Source organism: Grammomys surdaster, unplaced genomic scaffold (assembly GCF_004785775.1).
Source record: "Grammomys surdaster isolate TR1022 unplaced genomic scaffold, NIH_TR_1.0 140, whole genome shotgun sequence".
In the NCBI taxonomy this organism is placed as follows: domain Eukaryota; kingdom Metazoa; phylum Chordata; class Mammalia; order Rodentia; family Muridae; genus Grammomys; species Grammomys surdaster.
Genome location: NW_021604598.1, coordinates 3,595,617 through 3,619,174, shown reverse-complemented (window position 1 = coordinate 3,619,174; position 23,558 = coordinate 3,595,617). Strand labels below are relative to the sequence as shown.

Here is a 23,558-nt window from a genome sequence, read left to right as displayed (position 1 = left end):
TATCAACTCTAAATGCAGAAAATGTTCAAGTTTGGTCACTAAACTGATCAAGTTTTGACAGGGACACATAAACGTAATGAATCCCATGCAAACCTCAGGCAATGATTATAGATTATATACAGAAAAGCATTCTGAGGAAGAGAAAACAAGGATACGGAGTAAAATAACCAAAGGCCGTCCCCTGCCGTCCTGTTTCTCCATCCTAATCACTTACAGAGCAGACAGACAGTGGGCATCTAATACTTGGCAAGTCTGAAGGGTCCATCAGTGAGCAAGAAGAGGAGCGGGGAAGACAAGGTGGTACTGATGCTGGGAAAAGCAGGATGTAACTGATAATGATGACAACGGTGACAATTAAACAAAGCAGATCCCTGCGGTGGGAAAAACAAACCTACCCAGAAAAACACTCGGTACTGAAGCAGTGAGAAGGTTTAAGAACCTCTCTGCCCCCCTCACCTGCCCTTTTGTAAATAAATCCTGCCAATGTGTCCCTTTCTGACACTAAGAAAACAGCCATGTCTTTGTCTAGACCAGTGGTTCCCAACCTGTGGGTTGTGACTCCTTTTAAGGTCAAAAGGCCCTTTCATAGGGGTCACATATCAGATACCCTGCATGTCATATATTTACATTATGAGTCATAACAGAAGCAACATTACAGTCATGAATAGCAATAAAAATAATGTTACGGTTGGGTCACCACAACATGAGGAACTATATTAAAAGGTCACAGCATCAAGAAGGTTGAGAGCCACTGATCTAGAAAGTAACAAAATCTGAAATGTGTTATCATCCCATAATTTCCTACCAATAAGCCTAGAACTTAAATCAATTTGATCACAACTCACAACCCGCAGTACAAATACCTACAGACACAGAATCCAGGGTCGAAGACACCACAGCAGAGACTTTCAAGTCATCCTCCTGTTCAGTCAAGGGCCAAACACCTGGAAATAAAAAACATATAATCCTAAAGTAATATGTGCTATATAAAGTCTACATACATATCAAAAAGCAAGTTGTAAATACTCATGAGTTGAAAATATAATGAACTATAAAATTAATAGTTTTACACTAATTCTTTCCTCAGTAACACTTTGAATAAAAGCTGTCTTCCTTCAGTACTACCTAAGTACTGAGCCAGTGGGTACCTAGTACCACCTAAGTACTAAGCCAGGAGAACCTAGTACTGGGAATTGTCGTCATTTCCCTGCAAGTGAAAATCTGAACTAGTATAACCCACTGGCAGGTAAGTTGGCTATGACTATCATCGAGGTCTTCCAACTTAATGGTTCCAGACCCAAGAACTTATCATGAACAAGCATGGCCTAGGAGGGTCTCCACTATTAGGGACTAATGAAAACTAAAACAGCTTAAATATCTATGCATCTTCATAAAGAGATGATTAATTAAAATATGAAATATCTACATTATTCAATGGTTCAAAGCAATAACAATTTCATAAACCCATATACACTGATGTAGTACAAGCAAGATGTAGTACTACCTAACATGAACATATCTGTGTAAAGCATGTACATAATTCTGAATATTTTTTAGAAATACTCAAAACTCAATAAGGTTTGTAGTCAAAGACTAGAACTAGAATCTAGGGTCAAAGAGATTTGCTTTGCATGTTTATCTTCTTAGTACTGTCTGAACAATTTTATCACATACATATACCAAATGCACATACCTACACCACATACATATACCACATATAAATGCATACACCATGTATAAATATACCACATATGCATACATATACTACATACACATACATATATCATATATACATACATATACCACACGCAAATATACACAGACACATCCTTATACCACAAGTAGACAGACAGACAGACAGACAGACAGCCATATGGTTAAGGTTTACTGTGTCCCTGCTAGTTTTCACAAGAGGGTTGCTATGAGAAACCTCTTCTTTTCTGTGTCCCTGATTTACCATATACATTTGCCCTCATACACACTTCTGCTTCTAAAGAACCAGTTTCTGTGAAGTACTTACTACTAGACATAAGCCAGTCTTGGATCCATGCCCTTGAATCTCTCACAACTGTTAACTAAATAAACCTTTCCTTCATAAATACTCAGCTTCAAGTCTTTTGTTATAACAGAAGGTGGTTTGAATATGCTTGGCCCAGGGAGTGGCACTATTAGGCCTTGTTGGAGTAGGTGTGGCCTTGTTGGAGAAAGTGTGTCACTGTGGGGATAGGCTTTGAGACTCTCCTCCTAGCTGCCTGGAAGTTAGTCTTCTGCAGTTTGCTTTCAGAACAAGAGATATGACTCTCAACTCCTCCAGTGTCATGTCTGCCTGGATGCTTCCTGCTTCCCACCAGTCTGCTCTTGTTTGCTTTCAGAACAAGATGCAGAACTCTTGGCTCCTCCTCCAGCATCAAGTCTACCTGGATGCTGCCATGCTTCTGGCCATGGTGATAATAGTGTTAACAGTCTGTTAAACTCCACCTCTACAGTTACTTGGAAGTGGCCAGATACGCTCCTCCCCACAGTTACCTGGCAACAGGCAGGTAGCCCTGCCCACTATAAAAGGGGCTGCTTGCCCCTCCTCTCTCTCTTGTTCCCCTTGACCTGCACCTGCAGGTTGCTGTCTCCCCTACCCCCTTCCCTTCCCCCTCTCTCCACGTGGTCATGGCCGGCCTCTACTCTCTCTACTCCTCTCTCTCTCCTCTCGCTCTCCCACTCTCTTAATAAACTCTCCCTCGTGGAACCGTCTGGTCTGCTGTGATCTGTTACAAGCTGCACGTGAAAAACCTTTCAAATAGACTAAACCCCTGAGACTGTAAGTCAGCCCCAATTAAATGTTGTCTTTTATAAGAATTACCTTGGTCATGGTATCTGCTCACCTCAGTAAAACCCTAACTGAGACAGTAGACTAACAAACACAAATTATTTCCATAATTCTAAATGTTCATGTTACATAAAAAAAAATCACAAAAGCAAGTTATTCTAAAAAAACCATAAATTATCTTTATACATATAAATAAAATACGTATGTTTAAACAAATATATGTTTATATTTATACATATATGTGCTTAGGTAACATTAAGTAATAAATATATATGTGCACACAAGTACATACATATCAGATAGTTGACTGCCTAGTCAGCATCCACTCTTCCCTCCTTTCTCTGTGGCCAAGCCTATTTTTGTTGAAGTATTCAACTTCATTACAGAAAACATTCCTCTCTGGGCTCCAGGGTCAAATTTAATCACGGAAGTTCTATTCCACTAACTGTTGTTTTAGACGTGAGCACAGCTCTTAGTTTCAGGACCAGTGGACAGGCAAGGAGGTTGGGGCTAGGCAGTAGAGGCATATGCTCTTAGGAAAGCCTTTCTCCCTAAAAGGGTCTGGAAATTCTATCTGCACCCAATGCCTGGTGCATCTACAGCTACCCAGGATCCCAAAAAGGAAAACTCCATGCACGGAGGATGGATGACTGAAAACACAGAGGTACATGGACAACACCACTGACTCAGGTGTCTCTCACCAGAAGGACTGTTCTACACTACCACTACAGAAAAATCTGGAAATTCTAAACCTAGTAAGAATACAGAAGATTGTTTGTTGGCCTCTTGACAACATTCTTCACTTCTTCACTAAAAGCTCAATTTGTCCAGAAGAACAGCCATCAGCAAAGCCTACTAAACTTTCTGGCCTGTTCTGCAGATTGGAAGGGCAGCTGAGATAAAAGCTGGAGCTGTTCAGGGTGTGGCTTCCAGGAAAGCTCCCCTAGGGGCTGACTCAACTGCAGATGTGATGCAGAAGTTCCAGAAGCATTCCTGAACCAAGACATGATGCTGGAACAGAAGCACCAGAATTCCTGAAGACAGGAATTGTGGGTCCAACCCTAAACTGCCTTCTACCCAGCTTCTTTTACAGGAGAAACAAACAAACCTCTCTCCTCCATTTAAGCTGCTATATGCTGGCATTCTGTTACCCATGCATGACTGGAATGAACAAACCAAGTTCAGCTGCTCTTAACCCTTGGAGATAGCATCAACTAAGCTAGCCCAAATGTGTTTCAAATGCGATACAGATATATTTATCTTGCCCATGTCTGTCTGCACTCTCTACTTGGCTGAAAGTGCACTGTTGGTACCTCTCTTAAATATCACATCTAGGGCTTTGTGAACACATGAAGTAAAGATCAAATGCTTAAGTTATATGGAAACGCCGTCTCTTCAAAGTTCCCACTGAAAAATATTCTTGACTACTTCTAACAAAAACATTTGGCAGAATTCTTACTAGCCCTCTGAATTTCAAAAGCTTCACCATATACAAAGAAATTATTACTATAATTTCATGCTTATAATATACATTCCTATATAACTTACAAACGTAAACTTAACTTCAAAATTTTATTACAATAGACATATACAGTGTGTGTCTAACAAATATCTTCTTTTAAATTTGTGGTAAATTTTGCTGCAACCTTTTCTTTGAAAAAGTTTTTAAAGGTTTTGAGTATGGAGTATAGCCCACAAGAAAATGAACTTTTTCTCTTAAGGTTAAAGGTGTCTTCATCAAACCCTCTGCTCAGAGCTCAGGAGGCCATGTGCAAGAGAAGGCAAAAAGATTATAAGAGCCAGAGAGGATGGAGGGTACCAAGGAACTATGACACACATATGAATTCACAGATGATGTGGTAGCATGCACAGGGTACTGTGGTAGTGTGCACAGGGTCCATGTAAGTCCAGGCCAGATGACGTCCCAACACTGAGAGGGGAAGGTAGACACAGCTCACAACCCTAACCAAGAAGCTATCTTTAACTGACAACCCCTTGCAAAGAAAACAGTTTTCTCCAATGGAGTCTCACTAGGTTCATAAATCGTACACAGCTAGTTCAAAACGAACTCAGATAGCTTTGTTTGGACATCTGTTATCTTACTACTTTTGCTTGTATATTATACATTTTGTGTTTTCATGGGTTTTATTTGCACGTGTGTCTGTGAGATTCTTGTGTTTATTCTTTGTTTTGTTGTTTTCGGTTTTTTATACGGTTTATTTGCTTTTTGTATTTGCCTGTTTGTTTTCTAAAAAAAGAGAGAGAAAAGTCAAAGAGTTGAATGGGTAGGGATGTGGGGAGGATCTGGGAGGAGACTGGGAAACAGAAACTGTGGTCAAAATATACTATATGAAAAAAAATTTTTAACAACAACCAGGAGTTCAGAGTTCAGACTTTTCATAACCTATAGTGGAAAACAATGTCGTTTCCTATCATTAAAACTGTTTAGGTGAACAGGAATATCAAACTTCCATAAAGGAACAGAACACTAAACATTCTTTATATCTAGAAATAAAATCAAGCCTTCTACTTAAAGATTTCTCTTTGTTTCTTTTTTAGGAATAAAACCAAACAATGGTGGTGTAAAAGTCCAGAGACATTCAAACAGTAACCAAACTTTGAGATGATGCAGATAAGTAACTTTCACCTAAGCCTCTGCATCCATCCCAAGCTTAAGTGACGTGATCTACACTAACCACAGAAACCAGACAAATAGACAAATAAAATGGCATCAAGGCAGGGGGTGGGCAGGTCCAGGGACGAGGGATGGAAGCACACAGATGGTACCAAGGGGCAGTGGGGAAAACTGCAGGATGGTAAACTCGGAAGTCAGAAAGGTAGCTAATGCAGGGGCAGGGATAAATGATACGAAGAATGTTTGAAAAAGCTATTGCTCTATGTTTACATAAAATAAGTATATAATAAATACAAATGTGTGTATACATATATAGAGAATGTGAATAAAGTCATACAGATTGTGGTGACAATACTGGCCACAAGAGTCACAGACTATTTAACACAAACTCACAGCAAGCATGGGAAACTTCTCTCTGTATTGTTGGCCATGAGAGTTCAAGAGGCTCTTAAAGGGGGTGGGGAGGGGCGGGGGCATTGCTGTGGCCCTGGGCTGCCTCCCAGAACTTGAAAGTAAGACACTGTTCCTGAAGATACCACATACTTCGGTCACAAGACTCGGAAGAACTGAGCTGGAACTGATCTGGAAGCCTCCTCCGTGAGGAGTAGCTCTTGCTGTATCTTAAGGTGCTATGCAAGCTGCCAAAGGAAACACACCATCAATGTACCTACCCAGCTGTGACCACAACAATACCCAGCACAGCAGGATGCCCCCAAGGATGCAATACTGGTACTTACATCCAAGAGCCAAATAATTGGACTTGAGGTCAGTTCAGTAGGAGGCAAATTGGGCCTGGTGGTATAAACACAGGCAACTAGTATAGCTGATGAGATCATGGAATCGCCACCTTGCTAAGCTAGTATAATTACTAACTGCACCCCAAATCTTATCCATAAATTTATAAATAAATGTAACTTTCACTCAACAAGAAGACATCACAGAAATCCATAACTGGAAAAAATGCAGAGAGCAACTACTGTGGGGAGCCCAATTCCAACTGCCATGCCTACAACACAATCCCTACCCCTAAGGCTTGGAGAGCACCTTGGAAGAGAAGGCTTCAACAGCAAGAGCCAGAGGACCAAGATGCCGGCTGCTACGTGGTGTCTTCTACACATCACAGGGAAGCTGCATCAGTAACTCTCAACAATATGGTTACCTAAGCACAACTGTACAATGATACCTGCAGGGAACGTGCCAACATGGATAGGAAACTCTCCCCGGGCCTCCCCTAGTTAAAGAGCATCAGTCAGTCAATGGCTACTGAGAGAGAATCAGTCTACTCCAAAGACAAGCAAAACTAAATGGACTTTGCAGGCCGTGTGTGTGTGTGTGTGTGTGTGTGTGTGTGTGTGTGTGTGTGAATAATGATAATTAAAGGAGAAGAGGCCCTGGCTTTAAAGAGTGACAGAACACGGGAGGAGCTAGGGGGTGAAAAGAAAGAGTGAAACTGATTCTCAAGAAATAAAATAAATATATTTCTTAAATGAAGCTATTTCAAGATATACAAAAGGGTCAAGGAAATGGCAAGCAACCTGTCGAAATCTTTTCACTAGGACTACCAGGAGGTAACGTTTAGCTGTATGGGGTTTTTTTTTTTACAACATTTATATAATTCATGTTAGTTAAACTACCATTAGCCATTGCTGTGGAAGGGCAAAAATCACAAGACAAAAACTTGGAGAGTAAAACCCACATTAATTAATATGCTTGAGAAACTTTATTATATATATTTCTGTGTGTGTATGTGTGTGTGTGTGTGTATACATATATATGCATACACACACACACAATCTTCCTCAATTATGACCTAAAATTCCATTCATCCTCCAAAACACTGGTATCAAAATGGAAAGCTTAAACCTGATGCATCCAGTCCTCCCCACCTTCCATCTGATGAGGAGGTGCTGACAAGAGGCTGTAGAGACCTCCATTTCAATGGTTTACTTTAAGAACGTTCTATAAGAATGTGTGAAGCCAAGGCATAACATCTTTACTTTTAATATTCCTATTTTAATATATCATCTCAGTTCCTTAAAACCAGAGGAATAAAATCCTGGTAATACAGATCAAAAATACATAAACCTAGTGCAGCAAACACATCAGGATTAAGGTTGGCTCTGTCCTTTTGGCTGGCCTTTGATGCTCCATTTCTTTTATTATTCTTCTTGTTTTAACAGTTCTTTTATGTGAAAATGGTCCATATTTTTTCTCATTAAGAAAATACTTTTACCTGACCCTGAGAAGGGAACTTAAAGTAATGATTTTCACATGTTCAGCATGAGCTGTAGGATTGGTGTTTTGTTTCTCCTTTTAATTTACAATAAAATTACACCCTTGTGAGTCCCAACATAAAATAACATTGAGTTACTCAAAACCCGGGAACTGAAAATATCATCAGGCTCTGAGTCATTAGAAGTCAGAATATCACAGGCCACACTCCATTTGGATGGCTAATTAACTTCAAGCATAAATTATATCATCTAAGCTGCAAATTACTACATTCTTAGTAACAAAGTGGCAATTCATGTACCACTTGGATTTCTTTTCAAAGCAGCAAGTGAAGCCAAGTACATTGTAAGTGAGTAATTGACCACTGTGAGCTTCAACACTCTCCTCACAGCCTGAAACCACCGAGAAGTCCTTCTGCTTCACTGAGGGGGCAAAATATTTAAAGGCTAGATGGAGTTGTCCCTGCAATACAGTAACCAAAATATTATCTCCAATAAGACGGGTTTTCAACAGTCACCTATACAAAGTCAACACAAGGACCTTGTATGCTAAAGAGAATGTTTATTCAACGTCTTTAACTAACCCTGGGGCGAATTAACTAGTATTTATGAAACAATATCCATATACACCATAAGGCAAACTTTATAATTAACATTAGAAGTGTCCAACAGAGACGACTGTAAATGAGTACCTTGCGACTCTACATCTTTGATGATTTTCTGAAGTTCTTTTAATTCTACATCAAGTTCATCATAGTTGAGCTCTCGTGATTCAACTTTTGGAGCTTGGAACAAAGAAGGGTCTGTCCCCAGATATGAACACTGCAGGTGACCATCATCACTAAGGGTCACTATCACTCCCTTCAAATCTCTGTAAGAGGCAAGAGAATATGAGACATGGTTAAACTTTCAGTCTTACAAATGACATTTTTACTCGAGTCAGCTTAACATACCATTAAAAAATAAGTATAAAATAGCTTTCTTTCAAAGACTCAATTATAATGTTTCAAACATTATCTATATTTATGGATGTACACACAGTGTTTAGGAGTATTACAGGAGGGGAATAAACATTAAGATATATTATATTGGCCACCATAGGAATGTAATTACACAGTAAATTCAGATCTTAATCGCCATTGTTGATGCCATATCGGGCATGTGAATTGCACACACAACAATGGAGCAAGACATGAAACTAGATTTCTATCTAGAGACAAGGAATGAAGCCTGGCCCCAAGGCCTGGACAACCATGGACTATCCCAAGGCTGGAAAAGCCATGGTGTGACCACAGGGTCTGGACAGCCATACAATGACCTCAATGCTGGAACAGTCACAGCAAAGATATTTGAAAACTGATAATAATAATTTAAAAAAAAGTCTTGAAGACAGATATGTTCTCTCCTCTTTTTGTCTCTCCTCCTTCTCTGGATCCTTGGGACTAACTCTCACATGTGACCCTCCAAGGCTTCCTTTAGACACTCTTACCCAAAGAGCTTTCTGATTTGTTTTTTTTCTCCCCTTTCCTAGACTCCTAGACAGAAAAGGCCACAGTACTAGCTCTTTCTCCATCATGATTTAACTCACATAATTTCTTTTCCTCATTACGTGCGACTGTTTAAATGAATCCCTCAACGTGGGACCTTAGAGAAGTCATTAGGACAGGAGTGTTTCACCTTCACAGACTAATGAAGACTCTTCATTATGAATGATCTTAGAGAAAAGGAGACTTCATTTCAAAACCACTCCTTCCCTCCCTCCTACCCTCCCATTGTTCATGTCACACCCTGAAATGTCACCCTGGAATGCTTAAGCCAAAAGGTCTTCGCCAGGTATACATACCCTCAATCCTAGACTCCTGAGCCTCCACAAGCATAAGTCAAATAACTTTCCTTTCTTTCTAACCTGTTCAGTCTCTGGAATTCTGCAATAGCAGCCCAGGATGGATAACGGCAGTGTTTACATTCTTCCTTCTTCTAGGTTCCTTTAGCACCATTCCTCTCTAAAACTTACCTATATGTTGCATAATATACACATTATGGCTGAATTAATATGCAATGTTTAGAAATTAAAGCTGTTGAAGGAAATACTGTATTTTCTTGTTCCTTGGTATTCACAGAAAAAAAAAATTCAACATTGTCCTAAATCATTTGGTGTTAATACATGAGTTCTTTCCATTTTTGTTATATTTTCTACAGTGGCCTTTGATCTAACAAAAATACCAAGCCTTTCACAGTTGTTGCTGCTGCTGCTGCTGCTGCTGCTGCTGCTGCTGCTGCTGCTGCTGCTGTTGTCGCTGCTGCTTTAAGTGTCCACACATGCATGTGCTGTTCATGGAGCATATTTTGCTGACACACTCAACCGCTTGCTCCCTGGTCCTTCCCTATTAGTCCCCACTTGCCCCCTAGATAGTTTTACTCCCCTTTTCATGTCATATATGCATGCCTGATTTTGTGTATCTATATAAAATCTAGAAATGATAAATAAGAAAACAGACATTTGCTTTCCTTTTGTACTGTATGAATCATATTACATTGAAATGTATAAATCATTTCACTTGATATGATTTATCTTTTCTCTTGCATCACTTTTCCTGCAAGTAACATGACTTCATTCTTCCTGGCTGGAAAGAGCTCTATTTAACTTTTTAAATAGTGATGGAGTCCTATCAAGAAATCCCTTGCCTGTTCCTCTATCTTGGAGTGTCTGTTGTACTTTTGCCAGTAGTTTGAGAGTTTCTGGTCTTCCATTAATATCTTTGGTCCTCCGAGAGTTGAGTTGTACATAGGGTGAGATATCAGGATTGATTTTCATTTCACTGATGAATATACAATTTTACCAATAACATGCCTGAAGAAGCTCTCTTTTCTCTAATGGCTATTTTCAGCATCTCTGTCAAAATTTACGTAACTACAGCTGTGTGAGTTTATATCAGGATCTCTATTCTATTCTGTTGATCTACATGTCTGTTTTGTGCTACTACCAAGTTATTTGGAGGAAGAAGAGGAGGAGTATTTTATATGCCTAAGTGTTTTGCTTGCATAGATTTCTGTGCTTCATGTACATTCCTGATGACTTTAGAGATAGAAGAGGAAGCTGACCTCCCTGGACCTGGAGTTTGATGGTTTGGAGCCACCATGTGGGTGCTGGGAATCAAGCCAGGTCCTCTGGAAGAACAACCAGTGCTCCTAACCACTGAGCATCTCTCCGGCCACCATGCTGCTTTGGGCACTATAGGCCAGTGCTTTTTTTCTTTAGTATTTCATGCACAAGTCCTATTTGTACATCACTTCTACCCCTCCATGTCCCAACACTCTTCATCTAGGGGCATGGCCTTGTGACACTTCCTCCATCCACATGGGTGTATCAGCTGGCAACGACACTATGTACATCTTGTTTTGGCAACTATATTCTGCACATTCGTGGGTTCGACTTCCCTGTTGTGTCTGCAAGACACTGTCTAGCAGTAAACACTCTCGTCCTCTGGTTCTTACAGTATTTCCAAACCTTATTCCTAAGCCTCATTTGTAGGAGTTGCATTGTACAGGTATCTGTTGGTTATCCCTATTTTTAGGTAATAACTCTTAGAGAGAGCTAATCAAAGGGGGAAAGAGAGAGAAACGGAGCTCTAAACTCTGAAGAAATACCTTTAAAGCCTCCCAACTCTGTATCAATTCCAACAGTCATGTTGTTAACATAAAAGCTCAACTCAGTTGAAAGAATGATACCAGTGCTCAGTCCTTCCTATAAAGTGACCCCTAGCAACTACGTCATTGCTTACAATAAAAACAACATTCTAGCTAGACGTGAGGGTGCACACCTATGATTCCAGCACTCAAAAAGTTCAGGCAAGACAATTTTGAGTTCCATATCAACCTGGACTACATAGTAAGATGGTCTCAAAAAAAGGCAAAACAACAAACATAATCTAGAACATTCCTGTACATGCTGTGCCTTCTCTGGGGCCCATACATAGTAAGCACCACAGACCCTGTCAGTCACTGCCGGCTACTGAAGCCACCTAGTGGTTGACAAAGTCCTAACTTACAGCCTCAGAAAACCATTTCTAGAGGGACAGACTCACTCTGCTCCAAGTTGTGACTTCTGTTCTCCTTTACTCCCAGTCCCTGGAGTCAAGGTCAAGGACCTGCGTCCTCAAGAACCTCCTGATTTGAAAGGCCTGTCTGCTGTTGGCTTCTCAAGACAAGGCAGGAACCATTCTCCTCTGAATCCAAACAGATACTCTCAGCTCAGTCTTAAACCCCCAGTGGCCTCTAAAGCAGGAGAGCTGGCATGACCCAGTACAAGCATTCTTCCTGTTTCAAACATGTGACTCTTTAAACCAGACAGCTTAATATCTCTCACATTCCAATACTGAAAGGTAGATATGTTCTGAAATTCTGCAAAACATGTTGACTTATAGGAAAATAAATCTGTTTGTTCCACTGTTTAGATAGCAAGCAGGTGCCAATTTAGATATAGGAGAATTATTTAGAAAAGCATTGAGGTTCTGAAATAGATAATGAGGGATATGTATATTTCTTCAGCTTCTCAAAATCCATTCTTTACCTATATTTGGTGTCCAAACAGAAGAGAGTCTGTCTCACAGAAACACCTAACCTCAACATTGACAGAATATCTTGATCCTTCAAGAAAGTCCAGTAATTTCCTGAGTGATTTATCTTTATTTAATCATATCAGACACAGTGGATACAATTTAGATAAAATAAAAGAAATTTAAGCTGGAGATAAATCCACTCTTCTTTCTTATTATTAATTAAAAAGATGCTAAGACACTTAAGTGTTTAAGCTTTAAAGCACTAGTGCTTATTAATAGAATTTCTGTATACAACACCTATGACAGGCAAAGACCTGACCCAGGCTTATAAAACTACTAAGGTAGTAATATAATCATTTGGCATTTTTGTACAATGAAAAAATATATATTCATACTCACACATATAGTTAATTCCAATTAGCTATAAAGAAAAATACTATCAAACAATGTGTTTTTAAATATTTCTTCTTAATGGCTATTTTATATAACAACATGGTCCATGTAGATTATATGGGCTGGATCTCTGAATGAATTTCACGCTGTAAAGGTCAGAAGTTAGATGTAAGGCTGCATATCCAATTGCTCCCAAGTTAACACTGATAGACTTCTTTGTTGATGCAAATCAACTAACCCAAGACACATAAGCTGACTTTATGAAACGGTCAGGATCAGAAACGCTACATCCCCAGGACGTATAATTATTCTGCTACTTTAGCCATAGAACAGGAAGCTAAAAAAGAACTCAGCTCAGGAGTCTGAAAGTCAGCCCATTGTTGCACAGACAATCCCTGCCACTGTAACACACTAAAGCCAAACTCCTAATGGATTTGAAATGTTAAACTTAAAAAGATAAAACTATAAAAATATTTAATCTTCCTTTGAAATGGGAAGAATGCTTGGCTTAGAGAAAACAGTAGACTAGAAACCAAAGAAGCTCTAGATGAAGTCAGCTAAAAATTTACCGCTGTTACACTCTTCCTAGCCGGGTATGATGGGGCATGCTTGTAACCCCAACACCACTGTGCTCTGGATGCAGAGGCAGGAGACTGCTTGAGCATGAGGCCAAAATCATCTAACATAGCAAGATCAAGCCCAAACAAGCTATATAGTGAGACTCAGTCTCAAAAATAGAAGAAAAAAAAAAAAAGAAGCCCTACAAAACAGTAAGATGATATCCCATATCCAAAGAGGAAAAGCTCAAGAGCAAGTACAGACAGCAGCGTCATCGAGGTGCTGCTGCTGTTAGCGTCAGGAGAGGCTGAGAGAGGAGCAGCTCTCCCTGTGCACGCCTGAGGATCTGAGCTCCATCTCTGAAAACAAGTCAACAGCCTAATGTGGTCCTGAGCATCTGTACTCCCAAGGGGATGGAGGAGATGGAGGGAACCAAAGGAGGATAGGATGGAAGGTCACGGGGCCAGGAAAAGCCTAGAGCAGCACACAGCACAGCAGCAGAATCAAGAGAGATCCTACACCTCAGTGATGTAGGAGAGACAGGACTCCTGAAAGCTGACCTCATTGCATATATGCAAACACACACACACACAGTCATAGTGAATAAATAATTTTAAGTCTTTTTAATGATGCTGTCAGTAACTAGATGTAAAAATTCAAAATCAAAGAAATATATTATTTTGGATTGTTCTCTAAATTTGGTCACCTCTGCAAACTTGTGTGAGTTTATGTTCAATAAGGTCTCCTGTTGCCAGAGAAGTTATACAAGATGGCATCTCTCTCGCTGAGAAGAGAATTGGATTTTTCGCTACTTTTGATTTTTTAAATTTTGTTAAAAGCCTTTCAGAATACATCTTAGGAGTATATATCTGTGCCTGAGAAACACCACCACTCTCTTTTCAGTAATCTGCTCCCATAGTTATTAGGAGGATTTTGAAGCAACCCAGAGAAGAGGGAAATGAGTGTTCAAACAGGGCAAATCTGAGGAATCGCTGCAGAGCCACTAAGTTATGTCTCCAGGCTGGAGTGTAGATGAATGTCGAGCTGGTTCCTAACGTGTGTGGGTTCCTGAATTCTACCCTCAGCACTGCCAACAGCATCCAACTGAGGGAGTGAGGAGACATTACTGAGCATAAAATGCTGGATATATAATGTGTACAAACACGGATTACTTTTAAAAGCTTAATTGCTAACAAGACGACAACTTTATGTACTCATTTGGGTTATGATCTATTTTTATGGTGTTTTATAGTTACAAAACAAATTTTGAGGAAAATTTTTATTTCTTTTCAAGCAAAACAAAAAAAAAGTTCTCTTTTCCAATGTCAGAAAGTAAATTTGAATCAGCTACTTGGAGAATAAACATCAGTGGCCTTCAAAACTCTCTTCACTTCTCTTAGTCTGACAAAGGTCTCTATAAAGGTCAAACCCAGGAGGATTGCAGCTCCATTCTGACAGAGAATGAACAGCTTCCTTCATGTGCTGATACAACAAAGGATCGATTGTTTTAAAAAACAACAGGAACGAATACTGGTTCTGGCTCTTCTCCAACACCATTTTATGTAAAATAGAAGCATTCTTAGCTATCTGTTTGCCAACAGCTGGTTTATTACTATAAAGTGAAACACATCAAAGAAATCCTCAAACATTAATTTTTCTGCCACATCAGAAAAGCAGCACAGGCACTGTGGATGTTCCTGAGCACAGCCAGCCCCTGTGAGCGGCTTTCTTCACTCGGAGGACTGACCTGGGTATACGGACAGTTTGGGATCTATTATAATTCATTTGAAACACACATATTAAATATCCACTCACTATATAACAGAAAATGCAAAAAAAATAAGATGTGATTCTTGCCCTATAAAAAAAATTAGCCTAGGTGGAAGAAAACCATGTCTTTATTTTCAATAGCAGCTGTAGCCTCCTCTGACAGATACTATGGTCCAGTGAACAGTTCTGACCTATGTGAAATAGCTGACCATGGCTTCACAGGGCAAACAGCACAAAAAAACAGACCCCGAATTACAAATAGATTCTCTTTACAAACCAACTCTCACAAAGATCAGAAAGGACAGAAGGAAGCCAGGATACTAGCCCCAGGAACCAACTCAGTGCCAACACTTTAAACAGCTTTTGAACCTCCAGGGAGACCTGTCCCAAAGTCCTGTCCCAAAGTCCAGACATATGCACACAAACCTCTGAATACAAACCATAGCATACTCCACCAGCAAATACTGTCAACACTATTTTCAGAATATGTCCAAAATCTCTGTTCTCACCACAGTCACTATTACACCACTGCATACATGGAACAAGCACTGTCATCTCTTCCTTAAGTGACAGTACTATCCATTCTCCCTGCTGCCTTCCAAGCATGAAAGCCAGGATACTTTAAATCAGTCTGCAGTCCCCCAGCGGTCCCAGTGACTCTAGTCACTCTAGTGGCTCCGGTGGCACAGAGACTATTCAAGGTCCCAGAGAGCATGATTCCACCCAGACTTCATTTCCAAAACTGGTATTACAGCAAAAAGATATCCATATAGAAAAAAGTAAATCTCATATTACATGCAAAAGCTAATCTGAGAGCCAGGGACACTGCAAGGATAAGGTTATGGGTTTGATCTCCAGAATGCACATATTAAAAAAAAAAAAAAAAAGCAAGGTGTGGTGGTATGTACTTGTAATCCCAGGGTAGACAGACAGACAGACAGACCCCTGGAAGATAAGAGTGAGCCAGCCAAGCATACTTAGTAAGCAATAAGGCACAGAGAGACTCTGTCTCAAAAAATAAAATAAACATTAAAAAAGATATATGGTATACATGGTACCTGAGGAATAATACCAAATGATCACCACTGGCACACATACATACACACACACACACACACACATAGATTTACCTATATATGCATGAATATGTTCACACATACACCCGCACACATAGATTTACCTATATACACATGAATATATTCACATACACACACATACACACACTAAATAAATAAATAAACAAACAAACAAATAAATAATAAACAAGAAAATCTAAAGTCACTCTTCCCATAAACAATAGCAAAAAACACAATTCTTATTTCAGATAACTCACAAGAGGACTCAGATAAAATAAAGCAAACAAACGAAAAGAGAAAAAAATAAAACCAGAAGACATTCAAGTGTCACCAAATGCACAAAGCGCAGCAAAAAGACTCCAGGAACACGAGTCAGCAACCCAACATGTCACCCCACAAGGTCATCGCTTCTCAGTAACAGAAACTGAACACCAAGACATCAGAAGTGAGTGGGTCCTACTTTAAAAGAATCAGTGACCAAGACAGAAGACTCAATGAGCAGATGAACAAAGCAAGAAAATCAAATCAGTCAGCAACACAAAGATTTTTTTTTTTTATTCAAGAGACTAAGCCTAAGAATCAGGGGTGGAGGCAATATAAAGTCTAAAGGCATAGAAAACGTGTTTAATAAAATTAAAGCAGAAAACATAACAAACTTAAAGAAATGGACATCAAAACACAACAGGTATTGAGAGCCCCAAATAGCCTTGATCCAGAGAATAACCTATTTACAATATATGCCAATCTACAAAGCAGAGAAACAATACCAACCATTAATGAAAAACACCAGTTCACACACAAAGGCAGAAACAGCAAAATAATCTCAGATCTTAATCACTACCTTAAAATGCAGGGAAGAAAGGATAATAGATTCCAAGTGCTGAAAGTTAGTAACTGTCAATCAAGATAGGTTTAGTCAGCAGTTATTTGTTAAAAGTGAGTAAGCAGATATCCATCACCTTGGACAAAACTAACTCCGAATGAATCAAAAACCTAAATATGAAGCCCAGAACACTGAACCTGCTAGAAGACCCAGGCAGTGCCTAGAGCATGTACGAGTAGGAAAGGACTCTGTGAATAGTGTTGCACTTACCTAAAACTTTACAAGTGGAACTTCATAAAGCATAAAACCTTCTGCACACCTAAAGAAGCAAACAACTGAAAAAAAGAGGAAGCCCACAGAGAATCTTTGCCAGCTACATATCAGAGGATTAACATTCAGAATATATAAAGAACTCAAAAAAAAAAAAAGACCCATTCAAAAAATGGGCTTGAGACCTGAACAGGGAGTTCTCAAAAGAAGAAAAAGAATTAGTTACAATGTTCATCATCCCTAGCAATTAGGAAAATGGAAACCAAAATAACATTGAGATTTCATCTTATCCCCAGTCAAAATGGCAAAGATCAAGAAAACAACCTAAAGGAAATGCTGGAGAGAGTGTAGAAAAGGGAGCCCTCACTTACTGTCGATGGTACCACAATGTAGTCTGACCACTCTTGAGGAAAGTGTGGAGAATTCTCCTAAAACAAAAACGAAACAAAAAAACAAGAAGGAGAAGGAAAAAGAAAGAGAGAGAGAGAGAAGAAGGAAAGAAGGCAGGCAGGCAGAACAAAGAAGAGGAGGAGGAAGGAGGAGAAGGAGGAAGAAGAGGAGGAGGAAGAAAGGGAAGAAGGACAGACAGACAGACAGGCAGATAGTAGGCCTACCATAAGACCAGCATTCCAATCCTTCACATAAACCCAGTTCTATAGATACTTGACCAGTCATGGTCACTGCTGCTCTACTCATAATAGTCATGAAATGTAAACAACCCAAATGTCCTTCAAACAACAAATAGAGTGAAAATGTGGCTATACACACTATGGAATGCCGTTCAGCTGTAAGAAAAAGCAAAATCATGAACTTTGCAGATTAATGGATGAAAATAGAAAGATCATATTGACTGAGGTAACACAGACCTAGAAAAATAAAAGTAAGTATGAATTAGGCATGTCTAAGGCTCCTAGCTACAAATCTTCAGATGTGAGTACATATTCTGTAGCCAAAGATGCTACTGTAGGAATCAAAAACTAAGACTAGACCATCATAGCCTGGTTGTGAGGGTGGGGGATCGATGGAGAGGGGAGCCACGGGGCACGAGTGATCTGATGGAAAGCAGGAAGTGAGCCTCTCACAAGAACAGAAGGGAAGATAGAAATACAGAAGCAGGAAGAGGGTAGAATAATTAGTGGAGATGCCTAAAACTTCATAAGGAGTCTTACTACTAACTATCTACCTAAAAATAACTCTACCACATTCGAGTAAGTTCAGATGTAAGGTTTACATGAGAAATTCCCATCTGGGCTAACCATGCTGCCTCCAAGAGCCAAAGACCATCTAATAAAACAGTCACACCACCTATGAGAAGCCTCCTTTTGAGTTGTTGGTAAAGATTGTTCAAGAGACTCCCATAAAACATGACATGCTATTGCTATTGTCCTAGCTTGGGTCCCCAGACATAGAAGCTAAGTCTCTATTGCTGAAGACACCATTCACTTCAGGTGCATGGCCCAGAGGCCCTTGAGCTAGAACTGACCTAAATGCCTCTTCCCTGAGGACCAGAAGGCACCACACAAGCTTCCAAAAGAGAGAGATATCCAAAAGTCCTACCCAGCTATGATGCCCATAAACCACAACAACATCAGAATGGCATGCCCTAAGGGTGCAGCGGTGGTGTGCAACCCTGGACAGTAACCAACAGCAGTCTAATTGAACTGTAGGCATGCTCAACAATAGAGAAACCATGCCCAGTGCTGGAAATCTATAGTCACAATTTTTCATCATCAGAAAATTTCAAATTAAAACTACTTTAAGATTTCTTGTCTTAATTTCCTTTCTCCTTGCTGTAATAAAATTCTGCTAACCAAAACAATTTAAAGGAGAAAAATATTTACTTGGCTAACAATTATAGGCCTCAGTCCATCACTGTGGATAAATCAGGACAGCAGGAAACTGTGTCTTGTGTTCCTATCATATCCACAGTCAGGAGCACAGGCTAGTGCTCAACAAGCAAGCAGGCTGGCATTCAACAAGGTTTCTCCACTCTTACACAGTTCAGGATCCCAAAGCCAGGGAATGGTGTTGCCCATAGTGGGCAAGTCTTCCAACATCAATTAAAGCAATTAAAACAATGCCTCACAGGCTGTTCTCCCAGGTGACTCTGGATTGTGTTAAGTTGATGATTAAAACTTTCTCACTACCTAAGCCTTGTCAGAGACTATCAATAAGAAAACAAAGGACAACTGTAGAGGGCACAGGTCCTTATGCTCACAGATAACACTGTTAAACCCTCATGCTGTTTTCTTCAGTGGAAGGAATTTACACCTGTTTTCTGCCTAGAAAGCTGGGATTCGATGAAGTTAATAACCTGGTGATCTTTTGCAATCTTTAGAGCCAGGATTCATCTAAATCCCACAAACTATTATGTTTATCCCAGACTCCTAAGCATTGTATTTCAGTCAATAGGACTCATTCATATGAAAGAGGTCTCGTGTACTTTGCAAAAGAGTCTACTAGTTTACTTATTCCAGACCCTTCCCCCCCCCACAGAACCTTATCCTGAGTATTGCTTCTCAGTCAATGGAAAGAATTCTTACAGAAGAGGTGGCAGGTGCTTTGTGAAGGAGTTTCCAGCTAGCCACGCCTTAAGCTTTGTTTTGATAATTGTCACAAAGAATTTAATCACTAAGGGTGATTAAATATGTCAAAAATAAACTGCTCGGTGTCAGACTGTAGAAATTTGAACCAACACTGTCTAAGTTGTGCTGAATGGGATTTCCTTCTGGCCTCAGGTGGATCAATCCTCTGCAAATTGTAGCATTTGCAGGACCCCTCAGACAACAAATGCTATCAAGATTGTGGGAAGACAAAAACCTTGACTCATTCCTAGGGAGAGTATAAACTGTTAGAGCCACTTACAAAAGCAGTCTGGCGATTTCTCAAGTACTCCATATGCATACCAGGGCCCAAAGGACTCTGTATCCTACCACAGGAGTACTTGAACAACCAGGCTTATTGCTATTTCTGTATGACTTAAGTGTGGGGTAGAGAGCGTGTGTATGCCATGGTACGCATGTGGAGGTCAAAAGACAACTTTGTGGAGTGAGCTCTCTCCTTCACATAGGCTCTGGTGACTGACTAAGGGAATCAGACCCACAAGACAAGTGCTTTATCACTGAGCCATCTTGCCCACCCTGTTTTTCCCAGCAAACTCAGTGTTTAGGAAAATAAGTCTGACAGTAAGAAAAACCACTGGCATAATTTTTTTTTAAAAGTATGTGTCAAGAAATTACTTTTTCAATTTTTAAGAAACAATTATGCTCTGTTGTTCCTTTTCGGCATAACCACTTCATATTATGATGCACACAACTCACACTGAATGTAAAAGTGCTGGGCCAGGAGGAAGCAAATCTAGAGTCTAAATTTCCTACAGTGATTTTTTTCTTACTCTTCCAGGCTGACTTCCAAAGAAGGAAAATTATAATGATTTTTAAGGTGCAATTTGAGGCTTGGTAAATGGCACTCAGTTATTATTGCTACCCACCATTACTTTTAATAATCAAGAGCATAGGTTATTTAAGGGAGGTATGTGGTAATTAGAATGGCCAGAGAATGTACAAGGAAAATGGAGGAACCAAGGCCAGCTTCCAAAGACATCACAGTAGCACGAACTCTGCAAAAATAAGTAGTCGCCAAAAAATTGCAGAAATTACAGGGTTATAAATGGAACTAAACAAAGTTCCTTTGTAGTAAGAACATTTTTTTTCCATTGGGACTCAAGACAAACCTGTTCTTTTATTAGACGTACTAGAAAGTCTACATAAGCCTATGAAATCAGACTAATTTGTATTTGCAGACTAAACAAGAAATTACCAACTAGCAAAAGGAAAGTGATGTAGCTCTTAGAAGTGGCCACTTTGTACTGTGGACACAAAAGGTGTTTAAAGAGGCTGACTAACTACAGCTTCCTTCACTATTGTAAAATTCAATCTGCATCTCCTAAGTCCAGTTACCATCCAAGAGGCTAAAGACAGATGCACAAGCTGTTCTGCATACTCCTAACAAAGAATTCAAAGGGGAGTGGGTGGTACAGACATGCTGTCCATGGAGACTAGGGAACACAAGTAAAGAACATCAAAATCCAACAGGGAGGAAGGGAGAGAACCCACTCTACAGGAGGTGATTCAGGACACAGGAAGGGAGTGAGCCCACACCAGAGCCCTCCAGGAACATACACACCACAGTGTGGCAAGGTCTTTTTACTAAGAGCCAGAACCAGTCACTCAATTGGGGATCTACTCGGTAACAAAGACATGGTAGGCACAGTTCCAGAGTGACCATATCAGTGAAGAAAAGACATTAAAACGTCCTGGTTTAACCATCAGACTGAGCACAGGGACCCCAATGGAGGAGTTAGGGGAAGGATTGAGGGAGCTGAAGGGGATTACAACCCTATGGGAAGAACAAAAATATCAACCAGACTCCCCATAGCTCCCAGGGACTAAACCACCAACCAAAGAGTACACAGGGAAGGACCCATGGCTCCAGCAGCATATGTAGCAGAAGATGGCCTTATCTGGTATCAATGGGAGGGGAGGCCCTTGGTCCTCTGAAAGCTTGATGCCCCACCATAGGGGAATGCTAGGGCAGTGAGGCGGGAGTGGGTGAGCTCCCTCACAGAAGCAAAAGGGAGAGGAATGGGATAGAAGGTTTGCGGAGGGGAAACCAGGAAAGGGGATAACATTTGAAATGTAAATAAATAAAAATAACCAATAAAAATTTAAAAAAAGATCCTGGCTTCCAGGAGCTCAGACCATATGGAATACAATAGACAATAAATAAATAAATAAATAAATAAATAAATAAATAAATAAATAAAATGTTCAACAGTGACAGGTGCTGTAGAGAAAAATCACACAGATAAATAAAGAGTCAAACTGGGTCACATGTAAAGCATATGATACAAGCTTAGCACTGAGGCTAAGGTACACAGAGCCGAAGTGCCAAGACCTACCTGATTTTCATAGACTTCATATCAAAAAATAAAAATAAGTAAAGCCATCAAATTGGACACAAGAGAACAGATACGATGTGCACAAGAGTCAGGCTTGGGATACTGCAAAAGAGTGCAACACCCCGGCACAGGCATCACTATCCCCTAGAAGTGCCTGACTCTCTAATGGGATGGAAACGGACACTGGTCAGTGAGATTAAAGAAATCATAAGAAGGAGATATGAGGCTTTGAATATCTGACAAGGCGTGTACATTGGCTCCCTCGGTGGGAAGCTCACTGGCAGGAACGACTGAGGAGAAGCTACGCATTTGCCCATTCTCCCTCGGCTTCTACATCACATCTGAAAGCAAAGATTACTGTTTCCCTGCTCAGTACTGCAGAAGACAAGGCAGGAGGATTGAGCTTGAGCAGATGCAGGCTGGAGAGCAACTGGGTCAACAAGGACTATAAAGACCAAGATCCTCTTTCAAAAGTAATACTAAGAACATTTAATTTACTTTTTAAAACACTGTATTGTTTGGTGGTATTCGGAAGGTCATCCCCAGTGACAAAGGGATTAAAAAGCCTGCACCCTACTCTGCTGTGATGTGCTTCTTAATGTGCTTTTTGAACAATCTCATAAGTATCCCAGGCTAGCTCAAACTCAAGATTTCCCCTTGCCTCAGCTTGCAGAGTACTTGAACTATGTGTAGTCTGCTGGGCTCAGTAGCCAAGTGTACATACTGCTCCTGTTGAGGACCAAGTTCAGTTCTCAGCACTCATGTAAAACGGCTAACAACTGTTTGTAATTCCAGTTTAGGAGGATCGTACGCCTCTGGCCTCCATGGGCATCTGCATTCACATGCACATATACCCAAACACATAACTTAATATGAGATAGATAGAGATAGAGATAGAGAGAGAGAGAGAGAGAGAGAGAGAGAGAGAGAGAGAGAGAGAGATCACCATATGTAAAGAAACATAGCCACTGAACAAAATAAAACAATCCTTCAAAGGCTTGTAACTGAATTGAAGAATTAAAGAAAGGCTTTGTGCGGGTTTGGAAATCTAATGAGAGTAGAACAGACGGACAGAAGGAAAGCATCTCAGTCAGAGAGGCATCAGAGAGGCAGCTGAACACCAATGGCACTGTCGATGGGATCACGTTAAGGCACTGGCAAGAAACTTCTTTTTGCCAATTAATTCAACAAAAATGCAAATGTCTGTGGACTCTATTATTCTTTCAAAAAGTAAGTCATCTTTAATGTGTCAATGGGGAAGTGTATGTCTTATAAGTTTTATTAATCCTAATGAGTAAAAGAATATCAGTAGAAAAATGGCCACTATTTCTAAGTTACCAAAGTGTTAATATCAAAACAGCTTTCACACAGTTCCAAAGTGAAGGAAACAGTCAGCGAGAGATAAAGCGCAGGCTGGACTCAGCAGATCTGCATGCTGGGAGGACTCAGCAGATCTGCATGC

The 23,558-nt window shown here is 40.1% G+C and overlaps 1 protein-coding gene across 1 annotated transcript in view; it reads right to left on the bottom strand.

The window, feature by feature from the left end:
• Bbs9 (Bardet-Biedl syndrome 9) overlaps positions 1 to 23,558 on the bottom strand; it is a 365,371-nt gene that overhangs the window by 212,233 nt on the left and 129,580 nt on the right. Inside the window, 2 exon segments of the mRNA XM_028763694.1 lie at positions 868 to 944; positions 8,380 to 8,558. Coding sequence (XP_028619527.1) covers positions 868 to 944; positions 8,380 to 8,558 — 256 coding nt within the window.